Source organism: Cuculus canorus, chromosome 2 (assembly GCF_017976375.1).
Source record: "Cuculus canorus isolate bCucCan1 chromosome 2, bCucCan1.pri, whole genome shotgun sequence".
NCBI lineage: Eukaryota > Metazoa > Chordata > Aves > Cuculiformes > Cuculidae > Cuculus > Cuculus canorus.
The window spans coordinates 24,575,292-24,587,395 of record NC_071402.1 but is presented as its reverse complement, the minus strand read 5'-3'; the positions used below and the strand labels follow the sequence as shown (position 1 = coordinate 24,587,395).

The 12,104-nt window shown below is 40.1% G+C and overlaps 1 protein-coding gene across 1 annotated transcript in view; it reads left to right on the top strand.

Moving 5' to 3' along the window:
- The window catches only part of LAPTM4B (lysosomal protein transmembrane 4 beta), a 61,142-nt gene that overhangs the window by 36,940 nt on the left and 12,098 nt on the right, over positions 1-12,104 (top strand). Inside the window, exon 6 of the mRNA XM_054057264.1 lies at positions 2,884-2,979. Within this exon, the coding sequence (XP_053913239.1) occupies positions 2,884-2,979 (96 nt within the window). The remainder of the gene's footprint in view (positions 1-2,883; positions 2,980-12,104) is intronic.

Genomic DNA, 12,104 nt, shown 5'->3' with positions numbered 1-12,104 from the left:
CCTCAGCCAAGTTTTTCAGGAAAAAATTGGTGACTGAGTCAGTAATCCCAGTATAAGACAGTGATTAAGAACAAGTTTAAATAAGTTGTTACAGGTTGAGGAAAATGAGTTTCCGTGACCCATGATTCACAGGCCAGCAGCACATGACCAAAGCACTTGGACAAGGACATGCTCCAAGCTGCCGCCACTCTCAGCTGTATCTGGGTCAGTGTCTCAGGGCCGATTACTCGGTGTGTGCTGGATGTTGACCTCTTTAATTCAAGAGCTGGAGCAGACCTTACCCACTGAGAAACAGCCCATGCATGCAGGAGCAGGACTGATTAGAGCTGGGGCTCAGAGCTGGAAAACCTTCAGGGGTTCATCTTGTGGTTAAATGTGTTTTATTCACCACACGTAGTGGACTGGGAGCATTCAAAAAGAAATCTCACATTAGCTTCTCCCAGATAAGACTGTATTATCTGAAACAAGGCTCCCCTCCATTTTAATAGGCGGAGTGTAGAAACTGATTTGCAAATAGGTAGGCTTAACGTAAAGGGTTTCTTTCAAAGACAGGCTGTGTCCCCACAGAAGTGTACTGCATTCAGTCTCTGTTCTGTACTAGCTCTCATGCCTTTCTCAGTGCAGAGTATCTGAGCATTGAAAGCTACTGAACTACTGAATACTATTTATAATTTGCAACAGTGGCATTGTTATTTATTTCTGGATGCAATGCAGTTCGTCATGTATACGCCCTTACACCACTTGTTTTGGTAGCCTGGGGTGGATTGGCATAGCCTGCAGCTGAGACCATAGAGCCAGTCAAACTTTCCCTTGGGACTCAGCTTACTCCAGAAGCCTTTTGCTCTCCCCATTTCACGGTTAAAGTCTGTGACACTTCCAAGTTATCCACAGTCTGTAAGACACAATAAAGAAGAGGAAGCAAACTTACTGGATTTCAGCCAGTTCAGCCCCGCTGGAATAAACCTCTTCCTGATCTGCAAGGGAGCAATCAGTGAGTCATGTGGCATCCTGAAAAACACAGCTTGTGTGTGACAGCTCTGGAGAAGGAGGAAACACAGGACAGCTCAGAAGGATAAGAGGCTTTTGGAAGGTCATCAGTGCAAGTGAGTCACAAAAATATGACTCACTCAAAATGAGAGACACATACAATTCCAATCAGTTTCGGCAGTGTAATTTGCACACGCTAGGCTTGTGAAAGAATTGCTATGCAGAACCTACTAAGCAAAAATAAAAGTTGGGCACCACCATAACACATTGTTCTCCTCATCACTGTTTTGTGTGACTGTGTGGGAAGCAGAAAGCTCCAGAAGGAACTGCCTAGTCCCTCCAGCCTTGTCCTTGGCATGCTGAGGATCTGTCTCTTGCCCTAGACGTGTGTTTTTGCTTTCTATCTTCCTGCTAGTCACTTTGCTCATTTCTGCTAGCCAGACCACAATGTTTTCTGCTTGTGAAGGAGGTGATGGATGTGAGCACTTTGCTTGACCAATTAAAAGAAAAAAAAAGTAGAGACAACTAGTTGTTTGCCAGGCAGCATCCCTATTCAGTCAAGTGAGCTCCAAGATAAAAACCATTGAAGTTTACAATCCTGTGGTAGGATTATTGCTGCAAGAACAACTTTTTTTCTTTATACTGAAAAAATATGATGTGTTTGTAACAACAGTTGAAAGGTCAGAAATAATTTCAGATTTCAATGAAAGCTTTTACTCTGGCAGTTTTCTCTATTCGAGAAGACACCAGACCACTCCAGTCATATGGAATACATTGCTTTTATGTCAGAATGAGTGAAACAGAGTACTGAAGCAATGCACATGATATATAGGATCATCACACAGTCATTGGCCAGGCTTCTACTCACAATACAAGGAGGGTTTCCTGCAATCTGTGTGATTCTGATTCTTCAGTCCCCAGTGTGCTTGTGCTCCACTTTTTAAGACTACTACCACCCAGCTGACGATATTTAAACATCCTTACTATGGAAGGAATCCAAAACTGGTTTCTCTTTGCTTTTTACGGCTATCCCTGAGACCTGCATTGTAATGAGGTGTCTGACTGAACTCACATCTCTTTATATTTCTAGGGTTATAAGAAAGACGCAGCATATGTTACCTGCTTATTTCGGTAAAATGGAGGTTATTTACTTTAATTATATTCAGGCTCAAAGAAAGTGTTTCTTTCCATAATCAGTCTACTTTAACTATCCTGTAATATTAAATATCTGGAACAGTAAACTTAACTATGTCTAGATTGTAGTATCTCTGCCTAGATGAAGCATTTCTTGGTGCAATGTAAGTCTCCATAATCACAGAACTACAGAATCATAGAATGGTTTTGGTTGGAAAGGATCCTAAAGATCATCCAGTTCCAACTCCCCTGCCACAGGCATGGACAATTTCTGCTAAATCAGGTTGCTCAAAGCCTTGTACAACCTGAAGCTGAACACTGTCAATGATAGAGCATCCACAGCTGCTCTGGGCAACCTGTTTCAGTGCCTCACCACCCTCACAGTAAGGAATTCTTTCCTTGTGTCTAATCTAGATCTACCCTCTTTCAGTTTCAAACTGTTGCTCCTTGTTCTGTCACTACAGGCCTTGGTAAAAAAATCTCTCTGCGTCTTTCTTATAACCCCCCTTTATATATAGAATGGCCGCAATAAGTTATCCCCCCAGAGTCTTCTCTTCTTTAGGTTAACCCCAACTCTCTCAGTATGAGGAACAGTGTCAGATTACTCACAGAGCCCTTACACATACCCACAGCCACTGAAGCCAGCAAAGTGTCTGTCCCCTGCGTCTATCAGGCTCTGTTATATAAGGATATAATTGCTTTAACAGGAAAATGTATATGGTTTATTTTCTGCATGGAATAACAAACACCTTTTCTTCACAGGGTTACTTGATAAGCTGCGTGTGGAACTGTTACCGATATATCAACAGCAGAAACAACTCAGATGTGTTGGTGTACATTACCACCAATGACACTGCGGTAAGGATGTTAGATCACAGAGCAAACATTTGTCTAATATTATGCATTTAGTAGCTTTATTTTTTATTCTTTTCTGACTCCTTATTTAACCAACTTAATTCCCTTGAGAGTCTTTATCTGCTGGTTATGTTTAGACTTCAGATTCAACACAGAGGTGTGCTATGATTACAAATCACATCTATCGCTAAATTACTGATTTTATTTTATGCATATAGTCTGTTAAAGAATCTGTGTTAAGCATAAACTGCAGCTTACCTTGTGGCCCTAGGAATGACTCCCAACACTGAGTTAGCCAGCTGTGTGATGATCGGGGCAGTGGGGGGACTGATTAGAACCCAGGGATGCCACGGACTACAACTGTTGTGAAACGTGGATTTAGCTATAGAAGCTGTGATTTAGGACACACAGCATTTGGTGTAGTGCTTTATATGCTCCTGGGGAGGAGCTAAAATGCAACATTAGTTCAGTGATCCATCTCCCAACCCATGATGGTTTTTGTGTAGTAAGGAAACAGAATGAAACAAAGGTCAACATGAAAGAAATTAATAAACAGATTTTAACCTCAAAGAATGGAAGATGTCAGTTCACTTTATAGTAATTTAGTGCTGACATACATATGTGCAGGGCATAACTGCTAAGTACTGTCTTGCTTGTTGCAAGAAAGAGTCCCTGGAAAGAGCCAGTTCTGTTTGCATCAATATCTCCGTGGAGCTGCTTGGTTCCACCCAAACTACATACTTAAGGCACTGTGCGAAATCTGTCCCTGGGGTGACTCCGCTGGTTTATGTAATGAGGATCTTTACATCATTTACATAACAGAATGAGAACAGCATGAACTTGTTTCTTTGGATCATCTGGGTAAAATTTCAAGATTGCCTTCCTCAGGCTTTCCAGGAGCATGGGAGGTCTCCACATGCTGAGGTATTAGACCATCAGCTTTAAACCGATGGAATTCCTGTGCAGCCGCAAGGGCTTAGAAAACTATTATTACTTTTACTTGAAAGTTGTAACTCTTACACAGTTATTTGTCTTCAGTACCTGAAGCTTTAAGAAAAGCATAAGAAGTTTTATGGACTATCACCACTGCTGGCAACAGGGTCATTTAAGTATAAAAATATGGGTTTATTGAAAGCTAAGAAATATTACTACTTTCTTTACTGGAATCTACTTTGAGGAAAAATGGGAGTTTTATAGGAAATAATTTTGATAGCTCTTTTGTTCAGACTGTGGGTAGTTGTAACTCAGCCTCAAACATTGCTAACTCTACAACCTACGGAACTGGCAAGCTCAGTGGTGGGAGACTGTCAGAGGGATTATCTGGGAACCTAAACTTACCAAGGCTTTTTAAAAGCTACATTGAAACCACCTCTTTAACGGCTGCCTTTACAAAGCAAAAGACCTTGGTTTTCAGAGATGCTTGTTACCAAAATTCCTCTTGGTGCTTTTGTATTTAGCAGTTCGAAAGTGCTCTGAGCTGCCTGCTCATCTTTAAAGCACTTGTGTTTCTGTAAGGGAAAGAAGCCCTTTTATCCCATTTAAGATGACATATTCTTGCACTGATAGTTTCATTTCACTTTGCTTATCTTGTTCTTACAATACAGTTACAGCAGAGGCAGGTTTTGAGAAGAGCTGTGCATTCTTAGCTAGAGCCCTGACTGCTGGACTCTTTCGTCTTTCCTCAATATTTACATGTCCTTAATTTTTATGACATTAAATCAAGTCCTGTAGAAAGAGCTGTTTGGGAATTTATTAGTTAAAAACAATCACTAAGACCTTGGATTTTGAATTATTTATCTGGAGTGGAGGAGGCTTCGTTCAAATCCGTGTCTAGCTGCTGGTTTCCAGTCAGGAAGAGTTTCTTCATCTCTAGGTGACACAGTTTGTCTCCGTCTCTTACACATCCTTCCCTGACAAGCTCCATGGACACTTGATAGTGCTACGCACTCAGTGATGTGATGAAGGAGCTGAGGTGTTCCTGAGCAGCCGCTCTCTTTTTTCTGCTCATTTCCGGGTTCAGCAAGGAACAACAGAGCTTGTAGGGTTAAATCCTCATCATTCTTCACAGTGAATCAGAAGGTAGTTCTTTCTTCCCTCCGCCTACTCAAATCACAGACTCAAAATGACTTTTTTCTATATCTACGTTGAGAGACATCAGCAAAACACCCTTTTCATATGACTGTAAAAAAAGTAAGCTCAACACAATTCAATAAAAATTGTTTAAAAATGAAGTGTGGAAGATCAGAACTTTGAAAATTGAGTGCTGGGGACCTTTGAGAGTTTAGGACTCTTGAGGAAACCTGATGAAATGTTGTGATAGGTCACAGCTGTCTGTTGAATTGTATAATATTCCCCCAACTCTCAAGTATACTTTTGTGTTAAAGCAATGTTTTTTTTCATTCTTTTTGATGCTGAGAAACTTCTTTTGGCAAGGCTTCTTCACCCCAACATGCCTTTAAATTATAAACTACAATTTTCTTTTAATATGTGGGTCAATCTCTGCCCTTTGATTTGAATGAGATGTGTCATTCAGAATGTGAATGACACACAGATGTGTTTTCAGAATCAAACATGCTGCCTGAGTTCCAACAGAGCTGCAGGTCATACCTGCAGGGCGTATTCTCCTCTTCAGGGATGTTTTTTTGCTACATACTTATTAAAAGCATTAGCTGAAAGAATACCAATCTGTACAAATGGAAGTGAAAATCTAAACTTAAATACAGGACTGGGCATGATAGCTACAATTTAGAGAAACTAGTTTTAAATATACCCCAAAATGTAGAGATTGGATACCAGCTGCTTCCTGTTATTATCCATTGTACTGCAAAGTAATTGATGCATCTCATCTACACTCTACACACAAGATTTTTTGAATAATGTTATTAGGTTTGTGAGTGCTAGACACTGTTTTACGAAAAACGTTTAGTATGGAGTTTAGTTATGGGCTAGAGGATGGGTTAGTTTACTGCCAGACTTTAAAAATCTGATTTATGTATTGGGATGATTAGAAATTCAAAATCTTTTCACAGTTACATAAATATTTTCAAAGAAGATAAGAAATTTATTACAAACATTTTATTGCTGTCTTACAAATTTTTTGAGGGGCAGCTGTCTTCAAAAAATATCTTAAAAATTACATGTATACCCTATTTTTATTATAAATTACACTCAGGGGAAAAAAATCTCTGCCTTCAATAACAAATCATCAACAAATTCATCCTTGAATGCAAAATGCTACATATCTGCAGGATTTTTACTGGAAATGGAAAAGGAATGGTTAACGCTCTGTTCTCTGATAACTCTAATTACAGACAATTAAATAGGCATAAATAATTACATTTGCCTGGTGATTACTTGATGAATGTTGTGTGCCATTTTTTGAAGGTATGTCTACGTCTGTTGTAAAAGAAGGAAGGCATGTCAGCTACAGTAATTATTCTTACCTCTGATCTATTAACATCTTGATAAAATCAAATTATTGGATCTTCCATTGCCAGATAAATATAAATTTACCTATACCTTCATAAAGATTATTTTTTTCCTTCTTCTGTCTTCTGAATTAAGAGTTGCCTGGTTTACCTGCTCAGAACCCTTGAAAAGCATATTTAAGAGGTTCAGTTTAAATGGAAATACTACACTCATGACTGAGCCTTTCTCAAGAACAATCAATTCCTTACAATAGGGGATGCTGTGGCACAAAGAGATAGGAAGAATCTACTGTTATTTGCTGGCTGCAGCAATCATGGACCTTTCTGAGATGTTTGGATTACAGGTCTCTTTCTTAGGAAAGAAAGAAACTTCTTTAATATAGAGCACTATGACTTGATTCAATCGAGTAAGAATTGGATATGATTGGTTCTCCAGTCCAGAAAGTTGTTCTGAAAATAGTAACCAGATTATCTTTTGATTTACTGCATTTCTTAGTTTACCACTGGCAATGTGCATCAACACATTTACGTATCACATCCAGATTTGATTAGGAGAATGGATAACTCGTTAAGCACAGCCATGCAGGACTGGTTCTTATTCCTTGTTCCTCAGATCTCTGCATTCAAGAAGTCCTTAGTGGGTCTCACAATTACTTTCCTCTGTTTCTATCTAAAGCAAGTCCAATGTGACTCTGTAAACTCGTATTGAGAGTGTACAGGTCTCGATAGCAGTATCCATCCATTGTTTTGGCTGATCATGTGGTAGAAATCTACTGATACATGCTTCCAAGAGATGAGCTTTGTGGTTTTTGCCCTCATACAGCACTGTTCTGCCAGTGCCAGTGTCTGTGTACCTTCTCTCATCCACCTTGTGAGAGAACACTCTGTTACCAGCTCCAAATCAGTAACACTTTATTTTAAAATATATTCATCTGTCTCTCTGCCTTCCTACTGTCTATTTTTCATACCACTAAAAGCTGTGAGTACAGTTTAAGTGCAGACTGATGTGAGAGAGGAGATTCCCAGCACAGAAAATTCTAGTTAGTTTCCCCTGATCAAACTAGGTATAAATAATGCTCATATATCTGAACTGTAACTAACCCAATAGCTACAGTTATCAGTTAACAGATAATCTGACTTTTGTCACTTGGTGTAAGTGGTTTAAGCCATTCTTTCTTGCAATCATGCCATCTGGAACAAACGTCCTTCTCACTGCAGGCTGTGAATGGGATAATCGTGCTGTCTATGTTAAGCAAGAGGTCTTATTTCTGCGACCCTTGACCTAAGTTTGACACCATATTAATGGACCCAGCTTAGCTCTATGACCAGGCTATGTTATGGAGTGGGAGGGCCAGCTGGTTCTGAGCTGGGGAATGACCTGGAGACCAGGGGGTGGGAAGACATGACGCTCATACTGCAGGGACTGATAACGCTGCGACCTGGAAATCCAGCTGCGCACCTTAGTCACAGCAGAGTCACCTGGGAGTATGGTATCATCACCCTTTTGTAAGTGTTTTTCAAATAATTCCCTCCCCTTGGTTTCTGGAGATAGCTGTAGGAGATTTTGGCATGGCAGTAAGGTGGCTCACCCACAGTGAAGAGAGATTTACAGCTTTATATTTTATCCCTGCTGGAAGCATGACCGGAGATGAAACTTCCATTGATTGGCTTCAGTGAGAGTTAAAAATAAACAAAATTAAATCCCCTGGCAGTCCAAGAGCACAAAGGATATGTTCCTGCTCTGTAGAAGAAAACATCTAACTTTGGGTTATCTTTTGCACTCATACGCTGGCAGTTTTTAAAATACGATGAGCATTTCCGTGGTACTGCTGTCACAGTTTAAATTAGTGTAGACAATTATTCTTCATTCATGATCTGTTTGAAGCAGTTGGCAGGAAAAAACAATCCCAGATTGGGAAAGTAGAAAAAATAATGTTCGTGTTACTCCGTTCAAAGTGGGACTTATATCCTTATGCACTTTACCAAAGCACTCCAGTGGATCCTATCCTACATACGTTTATCCACAATGGTTAATAAGTTGTTTTTTCAGCACAGATATGTTCCTTCTGTGGACATGACATTGCCTGAGCAGCCTGTAGTTAATCTGCCAACATTTTTCTTTGGTTTGCTGTTTGTTTGTTGGAGACCTGTTTGAGAAGTGCAGAGTTAGTTCTTTCATTCCTGCTGGCTGATTCCTCTGAGCAGAGGAGAAACATTCTTTGGTAAGGTTGGAAGAGCCATTCATTATGTTATTGTGTTTTTCTACATGTGTGGAAAGTGATTAGTTTGGCTATAGACAGAGAGAAAGACCCTTACACTCATGGCAAGTAAACAGACTGAAGTGCAAGACAGAGCCCAGAGGCAGACAAGCCATGCTCAAGAGCTCTTGTTTCTAATAGGTGCTTTGGGACATGTGATTTCCAGCTACTGAGCCACTTTTGGGATGGTACGTGTCAGAGTAGAAGACAACTTAGAGAAAAATCCTACTTTAAAGATGTTTTCAATAATGTGGCATAAAAATCCTACAAACATGGCCATGTTCACCAGGTAGTTGGTCTTGCGTAGCAGTTTGTATACATAACATTATTACTGGACCATGAGATCAAAGGCTTCTTTTTCCAGCGAGTAGTAATCATGAACATACTTTATAGTGAGTGCACAACAAAAGTGAATACCCTCGGCATGACTCACTCTCTGAGCCCTTCTCAGGGCCTCCAACTGAGTCCAGGCAGAGAAGCTCTGGCCTTCCCTAGTGGAAACTGTCTGATGAAACCTGCAAGAGGAAAAGCAGGTGAAACAGGAGGCAGTGAAGAGGAAGAAGAATCAGGGGCAAGAAGGGCAAAGGAAAGGATATAAACAGAACTACCCAGCACTTGAATTAAAGGAGGTGATTAGTTAGTATCCACATGTAATAGTCCATGTGAGACTTGAGAGTGTGGCTTAAATGTTGGATCTGTTTTTCTGTGCTTATAAACATTCTCAGAGCAATGTCTTTAATTGGAGAATCTTCAAAAGGCTTAGGATCCACATATATGCTAGTGTGCATGTGCAATGTGTGCACTTCCTTCTCTTCTGATTGATTTTAAGTTGCATAAAAGTATCACAACAGTTTGTGTCTGCTATTCACCTGCTCTAGCGTTTCATATTTCACCTGCAGTGAAGTCCCATTCCTTGTCAGCTGTCCTTTAATCTTAGTGAAGAAATTGATTTTCTCTTTTTTACTTTCCTATCTTATCATCTATATTCAGCTCTTTGTTCCATTTCTTTCTGGTTTATGGAAGGGTATTGTTTTAAAATCTAGCATTCCCTGTGGTCTGAATTGCTTCATGTTTCCTGTTTGCTCTGTTGCTTAGTGCTATCTGCCAATCCTACTCATTGTTACAGGTCTCACCTATTACTAGGTGGCTGCAGTCAGAAGCCAGATGTGCTGTTTGTTACAGGCTATTGACAGTGTCAATTTGAGGCAAATACCCTCCTAAGTTTAAAAATAAGCCATGTTCGTTTTAACTTGTCATTACAGGCATCAAATTTACTTACAAGTTATTATAAATTACAGGATCAAAGTATGCATGTTTATCTATTTTCCCCAGCAGAATTTTATTTTAAACACAAAAACTGTGTTTATGTTTGGAGCTCAAATACTGGAATTATTGTAACACATGACAATCCGTAAGAGATTTGCAATAGAAGTAGATAAATCTGTTCTCGGTGTTCATAAAGAGATTAAAAAGAAGACATGAAATGAGGATGTGTAATTTAAATCTTCCAAATCTTTTTGGATTCACTAATTGGCAGTGTTGCAATGTAAGAAAAACCAGAATGTTTATAAATGTGCAGTGTTTCTTTGGAGACCCTTTTTTTCTAACAGGGTTGATTCATTACCATCTGACAGCTGCTGTTTTGTGGGCTTCAAATAATGAGTTGAAGTCTTCAGTATAATTCCAAGGACATGTATCAGTGCAGAAAAAGCTGATGACAATGTAAATCCCTGTTGCTAAGAATATATGGGTGTATGAGCTGAGTTGTGTGTGAGTTTTCCAGGTCAGGCTCAAGCTGTAGTTACGCTGTGCAAGGAAGGATGGAGGCGACCTGAATTCACTCAGGCAGGTGTTGTTCAAACAGGGAAATAGAGCAGGATGCGAGAGGCAACAGTTAGCCATATAGCCATATCATGGGTCCACACTAGAAGCCCTCTCCAGAGGTAGTCTTGCCTTCAGCTCCAGCACTAGCTCATCTGGTATCTTTCCATCACATTCCCTTGTACAATGCAAGCCTGGCCTTTGCCAAGAGGAGGAGCAACTCCTTGCATGTTCCAGTTTCTCCAACCCTGAGCCTCTCTGCCCAAACTTAGCTACCATCACAGCTGCGCAGATGCAGAAGGAACATCAGCCATCAGTTAAGTGGGAGGGAGCTGCTGCAGCTGGTGGTTCAGTAGGTGGCATTGTTCTCTCAGAGATAGCATGAAAGCAAAGTCCAGCTCCCTTCCAGGGAGGAGCACCCAGCTGCAGTTGTTTTGCTGAGGGTGTGACAATAATCAAGAGGTCTGGCTTCCTGTGGTCGTTAATGGCTTCTGGTGATTTCTGGGCCATTCTTTCAGTCTCATTTCAACTCACTTTAATGGCTTCTACAAGCAACTGCGTTCCTCCCAAGCCTCCCCCAGGACTCTTTATGGACACAGGACTGTCAGCTGTGGTCTGTCCTGAACTGCACAGCACTTGTGGGTTTGGTCCTTTGTCTTATGAGCAATGATGAAAGTGAGGTCTGCTTGAAATGAGCTCTTTAACAAACACTCAGCTTCAGAAAGAACAAGGCTGAGTGGGCATTCATGTACCAAACTTAGATCTGCGAAAGTTTGTGGGAGTTTCTAGTAGACAGGTGCTTTACAGATGTGATTTACTAACATTAATGACTTTTATGTAAACAAAAGACTTTTCCCTCAGGCTCTCAGTTCATCATCTTTCATATACTAGTCCTTTGTAGTTTTAACATAATATTATAATAATTTGATTATAAACAAAGGCTTCCCTTCAGCATTCACTAGGAAATGCCTAAATATGCTGTACAAGAAAAACTATATTTTATATGGCAAGATTCTGCCTTAATTTTTAATACTAATACCAAAAATATGTGTTTACATAATAATAAAAAGGAGTGAAAATACATATGGAAGACAGAACTAGAGATTGCTCATTTCAAATCCCAGATCTTACTGTTCCCAAGTTATAGTGAGACTTAAAAATTTGCTTGCAAACTTTACAATTGGCCCATCTCTCTTTTGTGGTGCCTGGAGATTGACATTGGGTCACTCATGTCCCTAGGCATATAAATAGGGAAAAATGCTTCATCTGGTGAGATGAAGATAAGACAGAAGCCTTTCCAGCAATATCTGTAATGCAAGCATGGCTGTGATAACCACAGTCTTGGGAGATGACTAGTCCTGTTAAACATTTTGGCTGCCCCACTTGAGTTGTTCCTAGGTTCCTGTCTTTTTAACTCTTGAGTGGAATACACAATGTAATCGTAAGAGGAGATAAGGTTAGAAAGAGATGCAGGTTAGTAATTAAAAAGTCCATCAAAAGATTAGTGCTCTGTCACAGTCTCTGCACTCAGGACAACATATCAGCCATTTGTTACACAGAGTTAAAGTATACTTCAGGTCTTCAGCACTGAGGACATGCAGGCAAGTACCCCCCGAGAAAG